The sequence below is a fragment of the Serinus canaria genome, chromosome 2 (genome assembly GCF_022539315.1).
Source record: "Serinus canaria isolate serCan28SL12 chromosome 2, serCan2020, whole genome shotgun sequence".
NCBI lineage: Eukaryota > Metazoa > Chordata > Aves > Passeriformes > Fringillidae > Serinus > Serinus canaria.
Genome location: NC_066315.1, coordinates 123,292,768 through 123,319,604, shown reverse-complemented (window position 1 = coordinate 123,319,604; position 26,837 = coordinate 123,292,768). Strand labels below are relative to the sequence as shown.

Sequence of the window (26,837 nt, the reverse complement as noted above, 5' to 3'; positions counted from 1 at the left end):
CCTCATCTGTACTCTTCTGGTTTGGGCATTTTTAAATGAATTTTGCTCACTAAGGCATCCAGTTCTGTTCTGTTTCTACTATTTGTTTTGTCTAGCCTTGCTCTGAGTAGATAATTAATGCAGTATTTAAAATACCATCATCTTAATGCTCTTTACCATGGGTGAAAACCTGCTTGTCTCAGAAGCTGTTATACATGAACCATGTAGAAGAATTAGCTTCAGAGTGGAGTAACCCCGGGTTTCCTATTCAACCACACTAACCTGGTTTTTTCCTGTTATTATTCTTACCTAAGTAGTTGCTACAGTTAAAAGGCATCTCCCAATTTCAAAAACAGAGAACAGAACCAGATCTCTGGAAGATCTTCTAAAAAATCCATTTTAAAAAATGTAAATCCTCACTTGTGAATTCCTGATAAATGCTGAATAAATTCCCACAGTTCATAATTTCTCATTATTTATTTAATTTATACACCATTATAACTGTGAATGAGGCTTTACAAAACCACAGGGACACAATCTTTGCCCTAAAGAGATTGTAGCTGAAATTAGACACAACATATGACCAATTATTTCAATAGACAAAGCAGGATTACACCAAATAAAAATGGTTACTGTTGCAAATCTTGTGTACATTGTAAGCTTGTAATAATACAGTTATTTGGAAGAGACTTGTTTGTGCCCCTGAATGTGGTGGTTCGTAACAAAGCTCTAGAATAAAGCCATCGTTAATGTTTGCTGGTTTAAACCAGAAAACCTGAGACACGAATGACTAATGGTTGCTTTCCTACAGGCAATTTAATTAAAGAGTTAATAGAGGATCTATTCAGTATTCATTTCTAACTGCTGTGGCCTCCAAGGATCTCCAGGTCCATTTTTAGACCCATCTTGAAGATATTGTTTGCCTGGTGCATTTTGTTGTGTGGTGAAGGCAGAACCTCTTGGAGGCTCTAACAGGACACCCCACTTTCTTCAGCCTAATCTTGGGCACACAGTGAATAATAAGATATCTCTGAATTTTAAGTAGTGTCTTACTCCATACATACAGAGCTCTTTTCCTACTATTTAGTTGCAAGTACCTGTGTAATATTTTATATCCAGGAAAAAGCCATAATTGTGCAGTACATCATTGTTTAAGTGTTCATCAGCAGGAGAGGCTACCATCCTCATGTAAATCCTGCATGTACTTGTATCAAATCCTCGGGCTTTTTTTTGACATTTGAATATCCAGACCTTTTGCTTGACAGGACTTTAGCTCATCAGCTGAGGTCTGTCCACTATTTCCAGAGCTCTGCCAGTACAGAGCTCATCTCATTCCCTCTCTAGATAAGGACAAGTGTCCATGGTGGGAGCAGGGTGGGCTGGGCAAAGGGAATGGGGCTGGAAACCTCCTCACCTTCTCCTCCCCTGCAGCAGGTCAGGGTTGGGGTTTTATTCCCCAGCAATTCAGTCAGATAAAAAGAGGATGAGGGTACCTGCCTGCCTACCCCACAGGATTCTCGTGTGGCTAATTAGTCAATATTTGCACAGCTCTGAGAAAATGCTTTAAAGTGCCAATTATGAATAATAATTATCTTCTGAAGATGATTGGGAGTCCACGTTTGCATGTTGATTCGGGCCACAGGAGTCACCTTTTCAAATACCAGCTCTTATTGAAATGCCTCGCTGACTCCTTATCTCATGTTGTGAGTTGTTTTTTTAAGGATGATGAGAAACATTAGTTTACCCTCAGGAAAGACCAGGTCTGGCTGTTTTTAATAATGAGTTATGTACTTAGTCACAGTAGGTAAATTTACAAACCAAGCAGGACACACTCAGAGATCGATTCTGTCTGTTGGGCAGATGGTTTTACACAAAACGTTCAGCAGGACAAGCCTGCTGAGACTTTAAAACAAATACTGCTAAGTAACATTGCCATAAGCCTCTTAATATGGTGGCAATGCCTGATTTACACTCTGCAGAGCTCCTACTTTATTTATATCTCATCTGTTTACTGGCATGTAATAGATTTACTCTGGGAAGGGACTCGATCTGGGCAGATTTCCTTTGAAGGCTGACATTCTCAGTTGGAACTTACTTCCAGGAAATAGTAACTAGTCCTCAGCACTAACTGCAGGACACTGAGCTATTTTATTGGTAACAGCACACCAGTATTAAAGACAAAGCAAGAACAGCCTACAAAAGAAGTCCATGACTGGACTTCAAATTTTTGAGATTCCTGGAAACTTTCTATTGCAGCAGAAATATTTTTTATTTTTCTTAACATCTGCATTTTCCTGTAGTTTTAGAAATGTTCCTGGTCTCTTTAACTGGATAGTAAGAGGCTTAATTGTTTATTCTACTTTTATATGAGCTAATTGGAGAAGTGTTGCCCAGAATTTAGTTTTAATATTTGAGTCTGTATATCTGTATATTAATGTTGCATTAAATAAAAGGAAATCTACAGTCGTACTTAATCCTACAGAGAGAACAAAATTTTGCCTCCAGTTACTATAGAAGAGCAGTTGGGAACAAAATTGGGCCAGAAGTTCCCTGCCTTCTATCTCTTTGCAGTATCATAAAATTTTAATGGAGAAAAATTACACAAAAAAGGAACACTTTGTTTAAAAATGTTCATAAGGGGAAAAGAACTCTTTTTTTTTTTTTTTTTTTGCCTGAATAGAGGTCTTTTGATAGTTGTTTGCTAATTTTATGCTTATACATTTGTTCAGTAGCTGCATAGGGACATTAAACACAATGTTGATATGAGCCCACACATTGATGCTCCAGCAGAGGGGTCTTAAATATTCATATGATGACTAGGTTTGTGTTGTTTTATTTGCTTCTTTTCTTTTCTACCCAGAGTCCTAAGCACCATCAGATAATTAAACATTACAGGGTCTGTGATGGTGAACATTTCTGAAAGCCTGGACATCAATTTTGTGTCCTGCCAGCTGGAAGGAGTTTGATGCTCTGGCGTTGTTTTACTTGGAGAAAAGTGTTTTTCTGATATTAGACTAAAATGTTTCATCCCTGAATAAATCCTTATGACTTTCTGAGAAGGATTTAAGTGCTAAGAGCATTCAGCTTTGTGTAGGAAATTATTTCAGAGGAAGATGTTTGTGCCTGTGCAATAGTAAAGCATAGCATTACTGGTGTGAGGTTCAAGTGCAACTGAAAATTCCTAAATTTTTAGGCAAGTATCTGCAGGGCACCTTCAGGCCCCGTTATAGTCAGTGGCAATCAGAGCCCCCTTCAGCTGCTCATGCAGAAGCAGCTGCTGCCATTTGAGTTGCCCTGGTTCATTTTCACAGTTTCTTAATAGCTGTTTGAGAAGTGTGAGAGTTGGCCCTGTGCCATGTCTGCTGACCTCATCCAGGTGCAGGTTTCATCTGCCTAAAGAGAGGGCAGTGAATGGTGGTTGAAATGTCATAAACTGTGCCTTTTGGCCTCCATCTGCCACTCCAGAAGGACACACATCTCCTGCAGTTCATGCATCAGGTTGTTCTGATGCCTTGTGGAGGCTGACCTAGAACAGAGGCTAGATGGAGTTAAAGAATAAAGTAGGTATTTATTAGGAGGCCTCAAAGGACACACCTTGGGCAGTACAAGAGCCCAGCCAGGGCTACACCCAGGATGAACTCAAAATAGTCACAAAAATGGACAACTGGTCGCAGGGTCTCACACTTTTATAAGTTCTGGTCCATTTGCATATTGGGGTTAATTGTCCAGTTATAGCTTTAGCCCATGAAGTCTCATCCTTCTTGTTTTTCTCTCTTCAGTACACCATTGTTTATGCTCTCGGGCCTGAAATTTGGATCATTTGTCCTTGGTCCCCAGTGAGAGAAAGAATTGTTCTGTCTACCTACTCTGTGAAGAGAGCTTACTATCCCCTAATATGAAGCTCAGAACTACACACTAAAGAGTACAGAATCTGAAAAATATAAAAGCTAAAACCTGAGGCATCAATTCATCTCCGTGGACACATCTGCATGAACATCCCAATATCCTGGATGCCTTTAGGCAGCTCAGGCAGTTCTAGGAGCCAGTGTTTAGGAAACTAAATGGCCCCCTGGGCTGCATCCTGCATCTTTTGTGAGTCTCCATTGCCTGGTACCCCAGGAGGCTCAGACACGTCACTCACACACAGACACACTTTGGCATCTCGTGGGTGGCTGACTCTCACATATCCTGTCACAAGTGTGACACCTCACTGAGCCTGCAAGAGCTGCCTGGGACTTGGGTGGAAGAAAATAAAAAAAACCACGATGGATGGATGGATGGATGGATGGATGGATGGATGGATGGATGGATGGATGGATGGAAGGAAGGAAGGAAGGGAGGGAGGGAGGGAGGGAGGGAGGGAGGGAGGGAGGAAAAAACTGTAGTTCTGCATGTGTTACTGCTGTGCTGTGCTCTGTAACTCAGCTGGTGAGATGCACTGTGGGTTTGATCTGTGGTCTCCCAGTTGTCCTGCCTTATCTGCATAGCCACAAAACAGCCACTGGGCAACCAAGCCAGGGCAGAGAGCTGCACCAGAGGGACATCAGTGGCCCTGAGGCTTGATCACTGGGCAGCACCAGCCCAGGGGAATAAATTGTGCATCCTGAAATGGCTGAAATGCCTGTCCTTCTGAGACAGCAGTAGGTACCCTATGGTGGCTGGCTTGTTTTCCCATCTCCTTGGCCTGACATCATTTCCCAACATCATTTTGCCTTTTCCTTCCCTTTGCTTCACCTGCATTTGCCAGCAGTGCTGTCTTTGCCTATTAGCAGTTGTGGACCAGCTGCTGTGCTTTTCCTTTTTTTGGCAGTTTCCATGCAGATTGTGCTTGCTTTTTTTTGCCCCAAACCTTTTTGGTGCATGTCAGCATTTTATCTGTTCACATGCACTAGGGAATGATAGGAGCCATGATCTATTTGGGTCAGTGCATGCCTGTAACAATTCCAAAAGGAGGGATTTTCTAAGAATAAATTCTCCAATGTCAATCTAGTTCTCATTCTTACCCACATAATATCTGTTAGCACCTTCTGCTATTTTTATACTTGTGAAACTGGGGTAGCGTGATGAGTCTTTCTGTTGTTTTTGCTTTCTTCCAGATGAACTAAGTGTTGCAATTCTTCTGTTGGTTGAATAACTCATGGAAACACATAGCAAAGCATGTAGTTTAGCAGCTGCCCCAAACTAATGTCTGCATTCATACATTTCAAGTCAGTTGAAAATTGAAAAAGGACTCTCTAAAAGGATGACATGGGGTTTTTTTCAGAAAGTAGCACATAAATTTGATATTGAATCTAAGTAAATGCATGCCTAGATGACCTTTGTTTGTCAGGCAGTTTGCCAGGTGTTCATTGCAGTCAAGAAAAATTTTCAACAAAAGGAAAAATTAATTTACTGTCACTGCCATCAAATCAACCTGTAACTGTTTCAGCTTTCAATAACTAATGGTCACTCTCTTAACTTACAAATGGTTTCTTTGAAAACTGTTTCCTTCTGCAGAATTTGATTGCTTTGCAATAAAACTATGTCCCAAAGTGATGAAAAGGGATGAAAAAGCTTTTTTCACCATATAGCATTAGGTTATCCTTTAAAATGAACCATGTTCAGGGTGTATTACAAGAGGCCTGAGCATGGCACATTTCTCAAAGAATAAAGCAGATTAAATCCAGATTCCTTGGTTCAGGAAAATGGAAACTGAACAGGATGTTATAACAGTGGTGTAATGATAAATTGTAAAAAATAAGTAGTTGTTGAAAATTTTGGGTGGGATGTGGTATATTGTAGCTGTATATGTTCTTCAGCTGACTGCTCATTATTGAGTGTGTTTGTGTCTGGTATAGTGCTTAAGGCTATTCAACACCTTTTAGGTGAGCTCTTCTACTGCCTAATTCCTATCATTCCATTCTCTCTCTGAGAGAAAGCTTTCTCAGCATCTGCTCTTTGTATTTCTGACATGCCCTTTCTTCACCACTTGGGCATCCTGATACCAACAGGCCATAACCAAAGTAATCAATATATGTTGTTATCAGTACTGGAAGTTTTAAAAAGAGTTTGTGTGGGTGTTTGATGGGCACATTATTGCAGAAAAATAATCCAGAGGAGGAGTGATAAACCAAAGGGGCTGCCCAGGGTGGGAAATACTCAGTGAATAGTCAGGGTGGCTGCCCTCTCTGCTAGAAGCACCCAGCTCGTGGAGCTGTGGCACCGTGGCAGCACTGGTGTGGCCTTTGGAAAGGAGAAGGGGGCAGTTGTGGAAGGAAGAACAAGGTTGGGTGGGTTGCAGAGGGTGGGTGAAGGTGCCAAGAGGAGGCAGGATAACTGAGGTGGAGGATTCCTGGCCATGCAGGAGCAGAGGCTGGACCTGCTTCACTGGTGAGCGTGCATGTGGATGTGGGGCCAGGCCTGCTGTGCCTGCTGTGGTCACACCCACACAGCTGGAAGACTTCTCAGCTGCTGGGGGAATGACATGTGCTTACTGTGATCAGTTGTACAAAGGTTTTGAGCTTGTTATCTTCTCTTCCCTCATACATCACTGCTGAAAGACTGTTCTTACCTGGTCTGTCTTGGCTGTCTCTTCTGTCTCTGGAGAGCAGTTATCCTGTATCCTGACAGGCTTTCATCAAATCTCAGACTTAGTCTTCTCTTTCAAAACCTTAACAAGACTACATTCTGTGGGGGGAAAAGTAATGATTTGGGTCAGAGCAGCAGAGAAACCTGGGAGAAGCAAAGCCCAGTGATGCTTATCCTGCCTAGCAGCCATTGCTTCTCTGTCATCTTGCTTTGGCAGCTCGTAACTCAAGGTAGCAGCAAAACTTTTTGCAGGAGGCATGATGTATTTATCCTTCTCTCTGCAGTGCTGCCCATATTGTAGAGCCTCCTGTGAAAGTAGTGCTAATGATGACACAGGAAAGCACAGAGGCAGGGGAAGTCTCAAAGCAATAGGGATGCTTAAACTGCAGAAAAACCTGTGCCAACAGGCAACAAGAAGAACACACTAGAGAAAAGGGGGAAAGGGATTTTCTTAAGTCATTTGTTATTCAATAAATTTGAGTTTACAAGCTATAGGCCAAATTCTGTCTTCTGATTCTTGCTTTAATGCAGGAGGAGGGTATTTTTACTAGGGATCATGATTTATTCATGTTAAGGAAATGCTTTCTTATGCCATGTTCAGGCTACAAAGTGGTAGTTAGTAGATGACATTCAGACTGGAGATTTCCCTTGAAGCAAGAGAAAGTATTTATTTTCTGAAGTCCATTTCCTTTCACAGATAGTTTCCTACCATGTAATATCCAACAGTCAGGAAAAAGAGCCCAGTACTGTGACAGGCTGGATATGTAAATGCAATATTCATGCACAGCTTTATGGAGGGTTTCTTTTCCACGGTGTGTGAACCAAACATCTCAATTAAATGGAGAAGGGAAAGACCTGGTTTTCGTTAGCTGTGAAGACTTTCAGAATTACATTAGTTGCAGTTGATTAAATCTCATAATTGCATTTGCTGTGTGTCAGGATGAAGCAGTAAGGGGTTTGGGTGTGTAGAGGGGGGTGGTACCCAGCTCGTAGATCACTCCTGCAGGACTCATGATTAGTTTCTGCTGCCTAGGTCTGTTGGGGTCAAGCCCAGGGTTTTATATTTCGCTCTCCAGAGCAGGAGAGAAGGTGGATAAAATTCACCATGTGTCACAACGTTGGTGTGGGGGCCAGGATAGAGTTGGGTTTATTTTGCCTCCCTGCTCCATGCTGCTGCAGGTGCCAAGCAGGGCACTGCCTGTGGCTCAGTGGGGAGGTGAATCCACAGGATATTCTGGACTGTCAAAAGCAAGTGATGTTTTCATTTACCCCAGCTCTGCTTCCAATTGAAAGGGCAGAACGATGTCATTATGCTGGTCTCAGGGAGAAATTGCAATGAAATTGTGCCACAGAGTGAGGCTGGGAAAAGGTGTGGTCTGTCAGGGCTGCTCCTACTGCCCAAAGGTTGAGTTATCCTCATTGTGTGGTCTGATGGGTCAGCCAAGGAGGTCAGCTCAGAGCAATGCATCTGAGGCCCTTCCCAGTGGGTCAGCACACATTAACCTCCCCTGGTTTTGTCCATGCTTTATAGATACCTCCTCTCCTAATTCTAGGTGTCTGAAAGGTCACTGGTCTGTCAGAGATGAGGAATGACCTTCACAGCTCACTTTGAAGGTTCCCCTCTCTCCACAGGAAGAAGTAAGTCTTTACTGATCATGCAGAGCATAGAGGCAGCCAGTTTAGATTATTTTTACAAGATTGAATTAAGGTGGCACCTTCCCTCAGGGAGCACATAGCTGTGTTTCCAACTCAGAGAAAACAAAGATCACAGAGAGGCAGCACTGAGTGGGGACACCAGGTATCTGGATAAGTTGCAAGAACTCTTCAAAACCCACCAAATCCTTCTTTTTCTTGGACATTCTTTCATGAAAATGAAGTTACTTAGACAGGGATTCTCTCATGTGCTGTCTTTGTCTTATCTTGATAAAAAGTAAACTCTTCAAGACAGGGACCATCTCCAGCAATGAAGAAGGCTCTGCATATATGCACCAAATGCTTTAAAAAAGCTGACATTCCTAATGAGATACAAATGCCAAAAGGTTAAAAAGTATTTTATTGAATCAATTAAAGTGAAATGAAATTTGGCCTTGAAATAACTCTACACCTATACAAAGCACATTGTAAGGTGAACTCAGTTTCCTTCAAATTGATTTGTCACCAAGTTAAATCACAGCTGCCTCTACAGCTGCCCCTCTTGCTGTGGGATATCACACAGCTCAATTCTCACTGATTCCTTTTGTTTCAAGATTACTTAATCTTAAATATAACAGGCCCTTCTGATTTAATTTGTATTCTACCCCAAGGACCATCACTTAGCTTCCCTGGAATACTCCTGTCTTCCAGATACTTATATCCACAGATTCTATGACAGCATTGGCACTCAGTAATGTGGGCTATTTGAATTTAAAATTATTTTGATTAGTTTTTTTAAAACTTGGGCTGATCTTCATGTGCTTCATTTTGGGGGTGCATCTCACTCAAGGCACATTAAAAGGCTGTAGCATCCTGCCAATTGGATACAAGACATTTTTTTTAATTTCTCATTTTAGGTAGAGTTATTCTCACTATAAATAATAAAATTTGAGCAATCTGAAAGTTTAGTATTAGTAGAAGTCATTTAGTCTTCTCCTGTGATGGGAACAGAGGTGAGATCTCACAGGTAGGACTCTGCAGGTAACATCTGAGTAAATCAAAGCATGGTTTTAGAAATGTAAAGGACAGAAGTGGAATCTCATTCTAAGTAGGAGTCTTTTTTTTTTTTTTTTTTTTTTTTTTTTTTTTTAAGAGCAATATTTCATTGGGACAATCAAAGCATTGTGTTTTACTGCTGCATATTTTACAATCTTTGGTAATTTTATACAGTTGGGGTCCTTTGGAAGTTGGAAGTAGCATCTGGAAAAGTACCATCTATTTGTTGTATTGTTTTGTGGGCCTGATTCAAACAGCAGTTTGAGAACAAGTACAATTGCCATGGATTTTAGAGGTCTTTTAGGTCAGATGACTGAGACAAACTCTGTGTGTGCCTACTTCCCAAGCTAGGGGGAATTTCTCTGTTTCCATTATTATTACCTGAGATGGCAAAAGGGTTGCTTGAAATGTGGTTGCACTGCAAAAACTGAAAGGGGATTTGGCATGGTAGAATTACATAAACAGCAGAGTGAAATTATAAGCTGGCCTTGTTTAATATGAAAGAGCATCTAGTTCCAGGAAAAGCAAAGCTATCAGGAGTAGTTGTGTCAGAGCTGGAAAACACAAAGACAGCTTTCATTTCTATATGCTCTAAAGTATGCAGTAATCGTGGTCTAATTGCCTCACTGCAGCCAGAAAGCAATATGGGATATTGTGGGGGTGTGGGAAAGAGCACAATAATGCTACAATTAAGCTGTAATCTTTGGCATGGTCACTCAGCAGATAAAGCTTTCCTGCTGTCGCATTTGAGACAGTCATTATTTGGCTGCTAAAGCCTGGGGAAAATATGTGGTGCTGTTCCTAGGAGCTGTTGCACAGAGGCTTCATTATGGGATTTTTCCTCAGCAGCTGGCCAAGCTCAGCCAGTGCTCTGCATTGGAGAGCTGTGGCCTCAGCACTCCCCTTCTCCCTGTTTGTGCTTGGGGAGGTTTGTACTGCTGGTAGTGGAACGGGGGAGGCTTTTTTTGCCACTGGGGAAGGAAAATCTGAGCTTTAAGTTTTTGGTTACAAACCTCTTTGCTCAGGGCCTGATTTATAATGGAAGCTGCATTTGGCAGAGATTTGTGAGTGTATGGTTTATGCACAGAAATACTTGTGAATGTGGGAAATAAATGTGATAGCTCTGTGACAGGTTAGGTGCATAATTATGCATGTGTATTAACCCCAGGATGCAGACTGTGTTTCACGGGGATATAATCACATTCATATGCAATTATGTTCACCTTCCTTGGAAAATTTAGTTTTACAGCCTGCTATGAAACCTTGATAGTGACATCTCTTATTTTCTGAAATCCTCCATCATTATAGGAAAACTATTCCACTATCTTGAAGCGAGCCCTTGAATTCACATGCTTAATTGTTCATACAACTTTCCTGACTCTTTCCACTTTCCCAAATTTCTTTCTGAGGAGAGGCTGCATGCACCACAGGCTTGGGTACACTTACTAGAACTCTAGTAGGAATAGAAAGGAAAGAGTGCAGGAGAAGTCAGGTCAACTTTGAATCCATTAACCTTGAGGTGACGTGGTCTGACAAGGCATGAATGAGTTGCTTGGGGTATGAATGCAGATTGTGGCATAGATCAGCCTTTACTGCTGCAAGAGGCTTTTTAATTTTTCTGCAGTGCCACAGATAGGTGGGTTCAGGGAGACTTGGTTTCTCTCTAGAAGATGTTAAGGTTTAGAAGGGGTTAAAAGTGACCAGTGGTTTGGGACTGTTTGGTTTTGTCTTAGATCTGGTTTTGCATTATGGAGCACACACATCCTTTGGTAAACCAGCCATGATTTCTGAAAAAGTAGGTACAGGTAGATTAGATCAGATTATTCTGCTGCAGAATCACGAGCTGTGTTGAAGGCTTATGGCATGCACAGTCTCTGCAAGGCTCGTCTGACAGCCTGCAAGAGCAGCTCAGTCCATGTCAGTAATTCCTTGCAGCATCAGGCTTTCAGGACCAGACCTTAATTACGTGCACATCTGGTCTTCACAGCTTGGAATAAGATGTGTCTGTCTTGAACTGTTCTCATAAATGGGTGCTGCCAAGCCAAGCAGCTCAAAACACAGCATGCACCACCAGAAGAGCTTTAACCTGTTGTAGGAAAGTATTTCTCCTGATTTAGTGCACAGGAACCCTAAAAGCAAAATGCACTAGGTACTGCATGAGAAAGGGGATCTTGGTCTTAAGGTTTGTGTAGTTCAGTACTAGATCTACATTTAGAACACTAGAAGTCAAAAGAAGCCATTGCAGATGCAGAAACAGCAATTTGACCAATTACAAATACATTTTACAATGTTTTTAAAGTGCCTGTGAAGAAACTTCACAATCTTGACTCCAGTAACACTGTGGTGTTAGGAAATGTTCTGCAGGCAGCACCTCAGTCCAAGCAGCAATCCTGTCACCTACTGTCTCCAGAAGCATTTAATTGCAATTGCTCTTATTCACTTAATACCATTGTAAAGCAAGGAACACATTTGTGTGTTTAGGCTGTTCCATAGTATCATCTATTTATCTGAAATGTCTCTTTTGATCAAATGTTGACATCTTTGTATTTATTTTATTAGGCTCTCATGCACACTTATTCCTATTTTGATATCTTAATTAGTCTTTGTCACCTGTATCAGAGGTGGTTGCCTCAGGCAGTGAACAGGACTGGGAACTGAGAGAGAAAGAGGAGTTGAAGTGGGTTGAGAGCTGGACATGTCCTGTGTGGAGAAGTACTGAGAGAAGAGCAGCATCTCTAATACAGGGGGATTAAGGTCCAAAGGACCCTCTGTTACCAGATGCTCAGCCTGAAACACAAAAGATGTGGTTTTACCAAGTTAGAACAGCCTGAAGCATTATTTTGGCTGCAGTCAAAAGGCTCTTTCCCAAAACCAATCCCATAAACCACTCAGGAGTTAGCTCTGGTCAGGGAGCACTCCTGGGAGATAATACAACCCCCATTCTGTGGAGAATAAAAGCATGAAATTGTGGGCTTGGGCTGTACAAGACAATTATCTCCAACTTGCTTCATTTACTGCAATGTACCCAACCTTAATGTTCATTGAAGCACAACTCCCGCCAGCGTCTGCAGACAGGCTCCAAAGCAGGACTTGCAGTAGGAGGTACCTATGAAGAGTTTGACCCAAGTATTTTGCCCACTCAAGAAGAAATGCAGCCCTGTTGATGTCATTAAGCATGTGTGCAATGTCTTATTGAGTTGTGCTCTCAGGAATCCACCAACTGTGACAAGTTATAGAAAGGAGACACTCAGGAGCTGCCTCCAGCTACTCTGCAGTTAAAGCCTGGTTAGGCCACATAGTGAAAAAGGTCAGAAAACACATTGAGTTTAAAATCAAGAGGTTTAAAGGAAGGTTGTTTGGGTGGAGGAAGGGTGCTTTGATTTCATTTTAACACAGGTCAGCATAGTGCTACACTTAAGGTCTGTTTCAGGAGCACAAATGGCATTTTCCTGCCATCACCATTGGTATTTGCATGCAGAGAACACTCCTGACATGGAAATGGTTATGGACTGAGCAAAGTGCATTTCCATGTCCTCCCCCTTCTCTAAATGAGGCGTGTAGTTTGGTGTAGCTGCTGTGGGTACAGGAGTTGTGGATTGCCTGCCTAAAGATGTTTTCTTTCGGGTGGCCTTGAGGGTGTCACATACTGGGGGTGTGCTCAGTCTTTGGGCCCTTGGAGATATACTCTGCCTGCTGGTGCCTGAACTGGTGAGGGAATTTTTCTGGAGCAGGAGTAAGGTAAGTCCTCTGGTCTCCTGTAGGATGCTTTCTTCACAGAGAAAGTGTATTTTCAGGATTTGGAGGAACAGAAGATGAAAGGCTCTTACATTGAGAGGTGTTAGTCACACGTGCAGGACAATTTCTGCTGTTGCCTGTTTGTTGCAGCCCAGGTTCCTGGTCTGGTTTTGTGGTTGAATGACAGCATTTGCAGCTGGATGTCGACAAGACATTGCTTCATACTTCTCAACTCCTGTCTCAGTTTATGGGTCCACATATCTTGCACTTCCCCATTTTCTGGCTTAATACAGCTCTCTGGGGGATTGCTACCAGAGTAATAAAAATCTCATATAAAAATTCCAACCTTCTTTCCCACTCTGCCTGCTCCTTGCCAGGCCTGCTGTGGGGTGGAGGGGATCTTCCAAACCATCTCATCTCCCTGATCTGTTTTGCAGTTTAACAGCAGATGACTGGGAGCGCTGGGAGCCGGAGGAGTGGCAGGGCAAAGAGAGCAGTGGGAGCCTGAGCAGTTCCCAAGGGAGTCCTGTGACAGAGCTTGGGGGTGAGCCCATGAAGCACCTGGGCAGTGCCCCTGTGAGCCGAGCACAGCCTGACAGCGCCGGACAGGGAGCCGCAATCCCGCAGCCTCCATGAATCTCTCCTGTCCTGTCGCGTTTGGCTTCTCGCGTTCAAAGTCGCTCAGTTGTCAGAACAATTCAGTCTCTTGCCTGTGCTCCATCTATAATTCATTAAGAAACCCAGAGAGGTGAAGCTGTTGGCATTTCCCACTCTTTTCCCTTTGGAAGGCATGGGCCGAGCGTTCTTTGCAGCAGGATGTGAATGAAGCTGCTCTAAACCCAGAAGCCAAGGGGAAGGTGGTGGGAGAGGGACACGCTGCCATCTCCTGCTGGGACACCAAAGCATGGCACATCCCTTGCATGTGCCACCATAAACTCAGGCAGGACTTTGCTCGGAAAATCCTGGCCAGATCCTGGACCTGAAGTGCACTGGGTCTTTTGGATGCACCTGTCTTTGAGGAGCACCTTCAAAGGTGCTCGGGTCTCACCCCAAATTTTTGCAGCAGCTTCCCCACCAGTTAAAATTTATGCTTCATGTGCTCCCCAGAGTTGCAGCCAGTCTGTCTGCTTCACTGCAGATACAGGTTTTTTTGGAACCAAAATTGCATTCTCCTCATCATCACATCATCCTGGACTGCCTCAGCTCTGCTTTATCCCTGCAACAGCCGCAAGCAGAAATAACACATTATTCACCATAAAAGTGTGGGTTATGCAACAAAATATCTGTCATTTTGAAACCACAAATATAATTGGGCGTTTAAGTGCAATTTTGAGGAATGGCTACAGGCATCATTTCTCGTAGGGATTTCAATAATGGCAAATATTGATGTCTAAAAAGCAAGAAGTTCCCACTAGAAGAAGAAATTTTATCCAATATAGTGTAAAGATTCGTTTTCTGAACTGGTAGTGACTTGACATGTGAGTGCAGACTATTGTTTAGATTTTGCCATAGATGAAATAACCAGGTTTCTTACCCTCATGTTCCAGGCCTTTCTCTGTTATTCTCTTTAAGAGTTCAGCATCCCCTGTGTGTGCAGAGTTATGTGGAAAGGGCACAGTGGGAGAAATCTTCATCTTTAAAGGGTTTTCACATAGGAAGATAATTTAAAAAAACCCAAACAGTTCCGTTGACCACTCTTCTGTCTCAGCAGTGTCTGTCTGCAAGGTTGAGTCTGACAGACTTCCAGGGGTGGAGGTAGGGCTCAGGTTTTGAGGCTGACAGATGAAAGGCCCCACTGAAGCCCATCTGTAGCAGCAGAGTTTGCACCGAGCTCTGAAGCACCCTCCTAAGAGCCACAAATGCCAGACCCCAAACAGAGAGATTCACCAGAGGGCAGCACAATATCACTTTCTATTGTAACAGCAGGAGTTCATCGTTCCAGCTGTCAGAAAGCTCTTAAAAATTAACTGCTTGTTGTTCCATCGTTATGATTTCAATTAAGTTTCTCTTTAAAGCTAACCTCTGGAGACTGTCCTAAATCCAAGGTATCATGCATTGATGTTTTAGTGTTCAGGCATTCACGTAGTGGAAGCAGAGGGAGTTCAGGCAGTTGTGTTTTCAGTCTATGTCTTTGCCAGGTTTCTGGCCAGGGCTGGCTGGGGCAGCTGATGGGTGCTGGTCCAGCTTCAAGCATTCCAGGAGCTCTCCTGGAATATTCCCCAGTCTGGGTGGATATTATTTCAGCCTTATTTTTTGGGAGTCATTAAACAGAAGGAGTAAGCCCTCTGATGTCACCACATGGTAAGGGCTCACAGAGGGTTAATCTAGAAACAAAGAATCATAGAATGGCCTGGGTTGGAGGGACATTAAAGGTCATCCAGTTCCAACTCACCTGCCAGGGCAAGGACTCTTTTCACTAGACACAGTTGCTCAGAGCTCCATCCAAGCTGGTGTTTAACACTTCTAGGGATGGGGCATCCTCAGCTTCTTTGGGCAACCTGTTCCAATGCCTCACCACCATCACTGTAAAAAATTTCCTTTGAGATCTAGTCTAAACCTAGTCTCAGTTTAAAGCCACTCCCCCTTGTTTCATCACTACATGCCCTATAGAAAAAGTCCCTCACTAGTTTTCTTCCAAGTCCCCTTTATGTACTGGAAGGCTGAGATGTTTTTATGTTATAATTGTATTTACTTCTGGTTGTCATGTGTGCTGAGCAGATTCTAGGTCCTTTAGCACTTATGCTAAACTCCTGCTGTTCAAGGAGCTGAGAGGAATCGCTTGTCACATTTTGCCTGCTCAGCTTCCTTCATTCAGGGCTTCACCTGTCATCAGTCTGTTCCTGTTATTTCTCTGTTCTGCTTGCACAGGTGTCTGCAGCAGTCACCTCCCCTGGTTCAAGTGCCACTGTGCTTTTCTGTCCTTTTCTGACCTCTTTCTCTCAGCATATAGTCAAAGCATTTCATGCTGCTTTCCTGTAAATTAATTACATCTTCTGGCCTTGGCCATTCCCTTTGCTGCTTTGACTTATGCCTGGTGGGATGCCTCATGTGTAGCATCAGTCTTGTGCTTCACTCCTGACATCACTCACAGAGGTCTTCCTTGACTGACTCTTTCTGATCTCACTCCTTTTGAAGTTCAGTCTGAGCTCCATCTGCTGTGGCTCTTCCCAACACTTCCTAACTCTGTACTGAAGGTTCAAAGACAGAGGGCTGCTCCCCATGTTTCCTTAGCTTTCCTTAGCTTAAATATTATCTTTATTTAAAGTCCTGAAACCTTAAGAATATATATTTAGAATCAAAAAAAACCCCCACTTTCCTTACAGTGTCAGCTTAAATTAGATTAGTCTTCTGAGAGTATAGGACCCTTCTTCAGAGTAGATACAAAATTATGAACTTAGTAGTAGAAATAATTTAAGTATCTTTCAAGACAGGTCTGTGTCTGCTGTAAAAGAAAATTAAAATGTATTTCTGTTTTAATTATAACACTTTAAATCTCTATTTTTCTTCTTATATTCCTTCCTTCCTTCCTTCCTTCCTTCCTTCCTTCCTTCCTTCCTTCCTTCCTTCCTTCCTTCCTTCCTTCCTTCCTTCCTTCCTTCCTTCCGTCCTTCCTTCCTTCCTTCCTTCCTTCCTTCCTTCCTTCCTTCCTTCCTTCCTTCCTTCCTTCCTTCCTTCCTTCCTTCCTTCCTTCCTTCCGCCTTCCTTCCTTCCTTCCTTCCTTCCTTCCTTCCTCCTTCCTTCCTTCCTTCCTTCCTTCCTTCCCTTCCTTCCTTCCTTCCTTCCTTCCTTCCTTCCTTCCTTCCTTCCTTCCCTTCCTCCCTTCCTCCCTTCCTCCCTTCCTCCCTTCCTCCCTTCCTCCTTCCTCCCTTCCTTCCTCCCTTCCTCCCTTCCTCCCTTCCGCCCCTTCCTTCCTTCCTCCCTCCCTCCCTCCCTCCCTTCCTTCCTTCCTCCTTCCTTCCTTCCATTAAAAAATAGTTTATTGTTTTTATTTGTATTCTTTTTATTTCTTGGGAAAACAAAGGAAAATTTAACAAAAATGCTGAAAAAATATTTTGCTCAGTTTCCTTTGTTTTTACATTCCATTTTCATTTCATCATTTTTTTTTCCCCAGGGAAAAAAGAAAAGTAGGGGTTTTGAAGGCAAAAGGATTAGACAAAAGAAACAAAAAGATTTTTTAAGAATTTTTTTAAAGTTTTAGCAGGGCAGAAAATGTCTTTGAAAATTCACAAAAAAGAAAAGTTTAGAAGGGAAGTACTTTCTATTCAAGCACCTTAACAAGGCTTTGGAGCTAATTAAGGCAGCCAGCACAGTGTGCTTTGTAATGTTTTCTAGATGAGGACAGTCCCTCACCTTTCAGGAATCCATAGCAATGCACAGTGCCCTTGCATGACATCTCAGAGGTCATTGTGGGCATTACACCAAGTTTTCTCCTGACTAAACCTGACTCAGTTTCCCTTAAGGTCTCTCTATTTCACAGTCAGGGCTATGACTGTGACTCACAGTAGAAATAACCCAACCTGGGCTTTAAAATAGGGATGAGGCAGAGCTGTGTCATCTGCTACATACCAAATTTTTAGAGTGATCTGCCACTGCTTTTAAATGTTTAATTTTCCAGGCTCTGCCAAGATAAGAGAGGCACATTCCTTGGCAGCGGTCATGGCCGAAGAGCGGTGGCTCTTGGGTGTCAGTGCTCACAACTACCAATGAGATGTTTGTGTTTGCCAAGGTGTGTGGCACCTGTTCTTCCTGTGTATTTAGGGCTTTGGAGAAGTTACACAATGTCTGGCTTTCTTTTTTCTTGCCCAAACTAAAAATATTTAGCTGCGCCTTGAAATTGATCTTTTCAGGATCAGCAGCTTTTCCCTTTTTTTTTTGTTTGTTTGTTTGTTTGTTTTTTGTTGTTGTTTGTTTTTTGTTTGTTTTTGTTTCTTCCCATTTGAATTTATATCCAATGACATTACTATCTAAAGGGAAAAGTTTTTTAAAAATCATTTATCCACTGTAGATAAATTAGTAAGGTTCTTCTTGGAAGGTGTTTAGAAGTCTGATCCTGCATGGTTAAAATGAATGAATCAATTTCGTGCAGAACAGAAGTGTTACGTGTAAGAGCTACCCAAGCTACCCAATCTCCTAACTTAGTTGTTATGTGTATCTTCTCTGATTCACCAGATTTACTTTGATCTGAATGGCCTTTTTCTGGGAATAAATCTTGTTTTCTTTTAAGATTTTAATAACAAAATGTTGATATGTTTTTGTATACAAGCATGATATTAGTACCTAACTGAATTTGTTTTTTACAAAGGATGCTTCTGCTGCAAAGAAATAAATATAGAAATGAACATACATATTTTCTAAAAAAAAAAAATTCTATGAAAATGTATTCATTAAAGTAAGTAATTAGTGGCTTTGGACATTGTCAATCCTGTATTTGTGCTACTTTTTCATTCCCAAAATATATCTGCTCATTTCTTAGCCATTGTATTCTATTTCAGTTTTTATCAATCAAGTCAGGCTGAAAGCCTGTAAATAGGCTTTGCATAACCTGTTCCCAAATAATGAAGAATTGATACCTTCAGCAGTGAAGAATTAATAGCTTCTTGTTAATTTTGCCATGTCAGCAATTGCATTAAATGTATGTACAGAATTTTAGAATATATTGTATACCAAAACTTGTATGTCACAAGTCAGGTTTACCCAGGAGTCTTCCCCACAGGCTGCTGTGCTGTAGCAAAAAGTTGTGTTTATTCAAGTTCTTAAAAAAACACCCTCTTTACTTTGCTGTCTTGTTTTCTCAGACTCACGTGGGGAGAAGCTAAAAAAGAAAGTTCAGTATTGTTACTCTCCAGACACACTATTAAGAAAATAAGTAGTTCACACAGAAATAAGACTGGATCTTATCTGCTGTGAGAAAGGTTCAGGAGAGACTGAGAGAGAAGGAGGTGAATGCTTGCTGCAGCTCTCTTTTGGCTTGTTAACTTTGCAGAAGTTGTAGCTGTTTTAGAAAGCTCACTTTTCAATAAAATTTGAAAATATAAGCACAAAATAGATTACTCTGGCCCTCCAAGCAGATTTATAAATCTTTTCCTGAAGATCCAAGTACAGAGATGCTGTACTACCTTTTATTCACATTGAGACTGTAGATAGGTAACAGCTTGTGTTAATATTTGACAAATCTGTTCTATGTTACTGTCAGAAATGTAGCTGAAAATCTCTTTGGCTGGCTTGTGCTTGAAACTGGTTTTCATAAGATCTGGATTTGAAAATCTCTCCTGCCAGACTTGTAGCTGTCAGATTCATTATCTTCAAAATTTCTCTTAACCTCTAATGGTGTTTTTCTTTCCTTCTGCAGAAACAGAAGGTGCATGCAGCACAGATGTCAGTCTTCTTCAAGGAGTAACTTCTTCAACCCCAAGTGATACCAGCTCCTGCTAGTACCATGGGGCTAGAGGGTGTTTTTTTAGGCACTGGACAGATCCAAGTAATCCTGTGGGGAAGTTTGGCAGCCATGACAACACTCTTGTTCCTCACCTTCCTCATCTTCCTTTGCTCCAGCTGCAATGGGTAAGGCTCCAGGGCTTAATGGTTCACTTTGGACATAGCTTCATGTATAAATAGTTAGGAAATACTGAGGACTGAGGTACGGAAATTAAAAAAGAAAGGTACAGTTTTCAGAGCAAACTTCACTTTGAACAGTTCTATTCATTCTAAAATCTAATTACGTTTTTTTTGGGGGGTTTTTTTGCTGTGAAGGAAGTACTCAATTGTGTTTATTTGGTGGTTTGCCCTAAGCAGAAGCCTGAAGCACAGGTAGACACTGGGTGTTAACAGGTCACACCCCTAAGCTGAAACTGAGAACATCAGGTGGGCTAAACAGGACAAAAAAAAAAGTATAGGTAAAAAGGGAAGTGATTATGTACTTCAGCTTTGCTGTGGCTATTCCTGAAGTACTGGGAATATAGTATTGATCCTGCCTTTCATGGAAAAATGAGTAAGGATCAAACAGTGGTACCAATTAATGTCTTATACCTTATCCTTATTTTCTGCTCCATGAGAAGATTCAATTTCACCAATACAGCACTTCTGCTGACTTTGTTCATGCATGTTTCAAAGCTCCTGCATGACATGTAAGCTGAGCTTACACGGGGAAGCTGGGCAGCCTGCAGTCTGTCCGTGGTGCCCTTCCACAGGCCAGGGCAGTCAGACCCTTCACTGTGAGGAGTGGCATTGCTGTGGTCCATATTGCTCTATTTTGTAGGCACAGCTGAATCAGCCAAGTCTATGGGCAGAAAATCCAGTACAGAAGCAAAATCTGCAGTTTGGGTGCATCTGCCTGTAAGGAGCATGTGCTTTCATCCCTTCAGCTTTGAGAACACTGAGGAAATTGTGCAGCCATAAAATGCACTGTATTGGCACAAGATGTGTCTACAGTGGAGGGCCCTGGTTTTCAGCAGGATTTATCTAATGCCCACCATGCAAAAAATAGTTGTGGGCAAAAACAAGTCCCAGAGTTGGTTGAAACCCTAAGCAGCCTAAGTTAGAACATGTAATTTCATGTGATTCAGGAGAAACACCTTTGTAAACTGTAAGTTGGCACTTCAGTATCTTCTTATTGTCACAGTTTGCTGTGACATCTGTGTAAAAAATACTATAATTTTTCAAAAAATTTATTTAAAAGTAGAAAGCCAATTTTAAATATTCTTTAGCCCACAAACATTGCATTTTGATACTGTGTATCATCTTTAAGGCTTTTTCCAACCCAAATTGTTCTATAATTCTTGGTTTTCTTTCTTGTAACACACCAATCCTTGAAACATCTCTAGAAAGATGGGTCAAACCACTGAGCAATCTTTGCAGTTACAGAGATACATTGCTTGAAATACTCTGGTGAACTTTTTTAATAAATTCTTGTGTTGCTAGTTTGGATATAATATCTTTTGTTTCAGGTCATTCTGTAGGGCAGGCTGTTTCTGCATAAATGCATTTGTGCAGAATTTCTTCCTGGCTTCTTCTTCAAAAATAGATGAGGACCTAGAAAACTGAATAAAATTTGCTCTTTCTAAAATATCAGAGTCAGAAAAACTTCCAGAGAGGAAATTCAGCTTTTGACTTTCTCTGCTCTGCATTGGTGCATGCTCACTTGCTGTTTTGTTATTTCCCAGTTAGGCAGAAATTTAACAGATGCTAATGTGGAAGTGCAGTTAACTGCAGACTTCAGAAGAAGCAAAAATTTCATATTGTCAATATTTTCTTACCCTTTTTTTTTTGACTTCTCATCTAAGGGAAGGATTAACATTATTTTAAGCTCATACTTGATTGCAGTATTTCTGAATAAGAGCTATATTTCCCAAATGGTGAAAACTGGAAATGTGATCCATACTTTGACTCCTTTGAAGGACCCAGGGAAGCAGGATTCCTTTAAAAATGTAGGCCCTTACTGCTATGAAATTTGTACACCTTTTTGAACTGCTCATGCTTATTATCAGTTTGTCCAGCATTTTTAGTAGAAGTTGTCTGGATTTTGTTGGCCTTTTCCAATTCCTCATAGGATACACACTTTTTACTGACACAGTTTAAGGGACTTCTAAGTAGTCTGTCATCAGAATCTATATCTGAGAATTTCAGATATTATTAAATTGAAGAATAATATTTTTATTATCATAGAATCATAGAATGGCCTGGGTTGGAAAGGACTTTAAAGATCATCTAGTTCCCTGTCATGGCAGGGACACATTTCACTAGACCAGATTGCTCAGAGCCCCATCCAGCCTGGCCTTGAACACTGCCAGGGATGGACATCCACCAGTGGTTGCTTCTTGGAGCAATTTGTTCCAGGGTCTCACCACCCTCACAGTAAAGGATTTTTTCCTAATATTTAATCTAAACCTACTCCCTTTCAGTTTGAAGCCATTCCCCCATTCCTGTCTCCACATAATTGTTTACATTATATTATGATAACCATCAGTCACTTCTCACTGTGATCTCACTGAGTGAGAAGGGTTTTGTGTGTTTGTTGTACCTCTTCAGTTACCATTTATCACCATTCTGCCTCAATGGTGGTTTTACACAGAGGTCATAGCAATTCCTGTAATAATTTTCAGTTATTCCATTCTCAGTATTATTGTGAATCATAGTTCTGTTCCCTGCAGGAGTGTAAGGTCTGTGAGTGATTGGTATTTGTATATTAGCATAATTTGTAGTAAAAATTGATGTGCCTTTTTCATTAAGGGAAAAGAAGGCCAAAAATCAGAATGGAGATCATGAAAATCTGATGAATGTGGTAAGTATTTATTTCTGGCAGCCTTTGTCTGTCTTGTGGTTGGTTTGTACCAAGCTCCTTGCAAAATACAACAGATTAGAAAATAGCTCTGGAATTTTGAGATGGTTGAGCATGGGAAACTTTAAAAGTTGCAGAATGGAAAGAAGAGAAAAATTTGTGTAGATCCTGAGAACCTGCACTTTCTCAGTGCCCTTTCTGCCACCGCTGTACTCCAGCCTTCCCTTCACTCCATTTGCAGCCCAAGGCAGTGAACCCTTTGTCAGCTGCTGTCTTCTCACAGGTTAAGCCATAGCAATGTCTATTACCATAAAGCTTGAAAAGGACATCACTCTGGACATCTTTGCATTTATTTCTTTTTAACATCTGTAAACACAGCCACTTAAATCTTTAAACCTAGTTGGCGTGGTTTGCTTCTCCTGCCAATCCCACCTGTGGGTCAGAGCCCCGGGGATGGGAATGCAGCTCGTTGCGCGTGCGTTCGTGTGAGCGTTGATGGTGCTCAGCGTTGATTGGGATTGTGTCCCTGACCTGTGTTGCAGCCTTCCGAGAAGGAGGTGTTCAGCCATTCCATCACGAGTTCCGTCACGGAGCCTCCCCCGAACAGCGAACAGAACGGGGCCCTCAGCAATGGAGATGGTGAGTCCTGGCAGCCCCTGCGGGTGGGATGAGCCAGCGGCGCTCACAGCTCCCTCCTCAGCTGGTGATCCCTCAGTTTCAGCTTTCTAGCCATCAGCTTTCCAAGCACACAGGCAAGCCGTTTGTCAGAATACTCTGTGCACCTCTGCAGGTCTGACACCAGATCACACAGAACTTACAACCAAGTTCAAAAATGCCATGGAGTCGTTTGCCTCGCTGGGAGGGCAGTGGAGGTGATCATCTCGTGGAGATTCAGGTGGTTTAGGCTGCATCTCCATTTCACTCCTGTTACTCTTGTGTTGAGAATGACACAGGAACAGGTGGGAGGCAGTACTGTAGAAAGAGCAAAGAAGGCTTTATTCTAAAGAACCACACAGTTTATATAGAGTAATAATAAATGATAATAATATAGAGTGATAATAAAATGATAATAAAGGACACATTCTATTTGATTGGCTAGCTAACAAAAACACCTTTCTCATACACCATCTTTGAGAAGAACAGAAAGACAAAGTAGAAGAACACCACCTGCAGATTGTTTATACTTAACAAGTTATTACATTCTTACAACTCCCTGGAAACTCTCACAAGCCCCTGTGAGAAACACTTGCTGTTTCTCTCTCTCTGTCCCATGGCATCCACACACTCCTGGGTGTGCTCTGGCACAGCCCTACATTGCTGCTCCCAGTCCTCCCCACTAGCCAGCACTGGAAGCTGCTGAGGCCCTCCCCTGGGCCACCAGGTCTGGGTCACCAAGCCAAACCTGCAGATTGACCAGGTCATCAGGCAGAGAATGGGACCCTCCCTGACCTTGATAAGCTATGGAACTGGGATAAAACCAGAAGATGAAGCTGCACCTTAGAGTTTCAAAAGTGCTCCGGGAGGCTGTGGACATATTTCAAGTCCTCCTCCAGGGATTACAGCTTTGGATCACAGTCCTGTGCTGTCACTTATATTTTTATATTTTAGAAAACAGGCAGCATAAATAGGCTTCCTTTTTTTTCCTTAGTCTTTGCTTTGCTGAGCACTCAAAATGATTCACCCTGAAGTATCACTGGAAAATATTTTACTCAGCTGCACCTAAAAATAAACTCACTCTCAGCTCAGAGCCACTGGGAGCCAACTGTTGTCTTCACACTAACACCAACACCAGGGGCTACACTCCAGCTTAGAGCTCTCTCCTCATCTCCTGCAAGCAGAGGCCAGAGCTATTCAGACTTCATCCTTTAGAGACAAGTATCCAAAGTAATTTTTAAACTTTGTTTTTGCAGCTAATCGCTGTTCCCATCCATTGGCTTGTTGTGTATGTAGGTGTGTGGTTCCCTGAGGGGCTTGATGTGCAGAATGGAAGTATTTATCTGTCATGAGTCACTGTATGTGCAGCTGTCAGAGCTGCTGCTAAAAGGTGTGCTGTCAACCAGCAGACAGTGTTCAGACTATCTGATATATATACTCAGTTTACACTCTGCATAACAGCCCTTCTGAATAATAGGAACCTCTGTTCTTTAATTTCTTACTTATACTTTATGCACTTTTTTTTAATAGTTCTTTTTATTACTGTTTCTGCTAGCTTTTTGAGCAGGGGCAGGGCTATGGAACCATCAAATGCTGTGGTTTTTTCCTTTACCCAACCTGCAAGCATTGTCTTATCTGTGCCAACCCTTCAGCTACACCAACCCCTTCTGTGCTACCACCCACAACCACAAAAATACAGAAACTTAAGCTCTCATTGCTTTTGATTATCCCCTCCAGCCTGTATGGAGTGTGTGCTTTCTGGGTTCTGTAAGGGTGCTCAGCACAGCACAGAAATCCCTAGAATCAAGGAGCAGAAAGGCAAAATTCCCATCTCCCATTCAGACTGGGATTATCATCTTACAGTGATACATCTTCCAGTTCTGTCCTGAGTTTTGCAGTCAGGGTATGGCTGCCTGCAGGTGCTGACTGTGTCTGCATGCCCTGAACACAAGAGAAAGCAATGTCCATGGAAACCACCAAATCAAGGGCATCGATTGCCTTGGCAATGCTTCTGTCACCACGTCAAACACACTGAAGGACACAGAAGAATGGGTTGTTTTTGTTGAGATAGTGCCTTAGGAACTGTATTAGGAAAAGTAAAGCTGCTCAGAAGTTGTTTTTTAAAGAAATAGTGTGAGGTAAAGTTACCTACCGTGCTTGAAACATGCTTGTATATGTCCATGAATGCATGCAAATGTCACACGTGTGCTGTAAGATGAGAAGCCCCATACATTTCAGTCCCTCATACCCTCTAGTGACAATGACATGTGGCCCACTTCTGGGACCTGAAACAACATGTACTGCCTGACACTACCTCCTGAAGTCTAGTCTTCTCTCTTGTGCATATGGCCAGCTCGTTAGTAGGTTGTCAACCAGCATTATGTGCTGCGAGACTAAGAGAAGGATGGCTCAGCCCTCGGTGGGGAGCTCCTGCTGGAGCCTGCAGGGAGGGCTGAGTGAAGTGCAGTTCCAACCAGAACTGGGCCAGCATGTTAACAAGCTGAAGGATGGTGGGGAGGAAGAAGGAATGCTTTCCTTTGGATTGCAAAGAGTGGGGAAATGCAAAGAGGAAAATCTGACGAGGATTTTTTTAAGGCACTTGGTTCGAGGCCTCCCACCTGTTTCCCATCTGAGACTGCTGAGCACTCTGTAATCATTCAGTGAAACTGAGTACAAGGCAGCTGAATATCCATGCACAGCTAACCTCCCACCCCCTGTTCTGACAGTGAATGCTGTTGACATATAATAGACTTGGGGGTGTACAGACTATTTTAGATGTTGTGAGAAAGATATTTTACCCGTAGAGTGCAGAAATGTCTGTAACTGAAACCTGCTGATAAGCAAAAAGCATGCTAATCACTAGGCATTTCCAGGCATTAGCATCATTTATCCTTTCCAGCATGTCACAAAACCAAAGTGATGTAGAGAGTACCAAATCACACCTTTTAGTTATGCCTTTGTTTGTAATACTTCTCTGTAATTTTCTTTAGTTCTTTCTGAGGACAGTACAGCTGCCTGTATCCAGCCTTATGAAGAAGTACAGACATCTGATCTCCTAGATCAACAGGATAGTCTTGGAAAGTCTATAAAATGTCACCAGAGCCGGGAATTACCCAGCATTCCCCCTAACAACCCCATGGAAACTATAATCTCATCTAGAAATGCAGAAAATGATCAAGGTCTTGGAATGGAAGGGCCTTACGAAGTCTTGAAAGACAGCTCCTCTCAGGAGAACATAGTTGAAGACTGCTTGTATGAAACTGTGAAGGAAATTAAAGATGTTGGAGCAGTAGTCAGCATGGAAGGGAACCCTAACAGCAAATCAAAGGCTTCACTGACAGTTTCTGAAGGTCAGAACCAGATTCCTGAGTGCAGAATTGAGTCAGCAGAATACGCATCTGTTGACCGAAACAAGAAGAGTCGCCAAAGTGCAAATTCAGAAAGCCCTCTTGACAACATACCAGATGTAGAGGATGAGCTTCCCCCTCCAGTACCCATGAAACTTCTTGATGAAAATGAAAATGTGCAAGAAAAAGAAGTGGAAGAAGAAGTGACAGAAGGAGCAAGTAAACCAGAAAAGGTAAATACTCCAAATATTTGTCCTCCTCAAGCAGCCAAATAATGATTAAGAACATACAGGTGGGAGAGGATTTTATTTTTCAGTAATGAAAAAAATAACAAGAAAGAAACTCCACTCAAGATGAAGCAAGACTGTAAATGGAAATATGATAATGTATAGTAGAATCTTTGTGTTAGAGGTATATGCTCATTCTATTGCTGCCTGTATTTTTGCCTGTTGCAGCTATGCACTACAAAAGGCTTTTCCCTAATATTATCCAGGAATAGCATAGGAGGATTCTGCTTCTTTGTTTGATGGCATTATACTTGTGGAAGCTATTACAAAGGGCATCCAGTATCTCTGTCACCATCTATGTATTAT

General features: G+C 42.1%; 1 protein-coding gene across 4 annotated transcripts in view; it reads left to right on the top strand.

Annotated features, from left to right (window-relative positions):
- Positions 1 to 26,837, top strand: part of PAG1 (phosphoprotein membrane anchor with glycosphingolipid microdomains 1) — a 111,070-nt gene that overhangs the window by 70,088 nt on the left and 14,145 nt on the right. For 2 of the 4 annotated variants that reach the window (XM_030230152.2, XM_018911356.3), the window contains exons 3-6: positions 19,319 to 19,530; positions 22,195 to 22,246; positions 22,786 to 22,882; positions 25,888 to 26,477. In XM_030230152.2, the coding sequence (XP_030086012.1) occupies positions 19,406 to 19,530; positions 22,195 to 22,246; positions 22,786 to 22,882; positions 25,888 to 26,477 (864 nt within the window). In that variant the 5' untranslated portion in view covers positions 19,319 to 19,405. Of the gene's footprint in view, positions 1 to 8,128; positions 8,185 to 17,639; positions 17,696 to 19,318; positions 19,531 to 22,194; positions 22,247 to 22,785; positions 22,883 to 25,887; positions 26,478 to 26,837 lie in introns of those variants that run through there. The other 2 variants (XM_050970584.1, XM_050970585.1) reach the window with 2 other exon arrangements.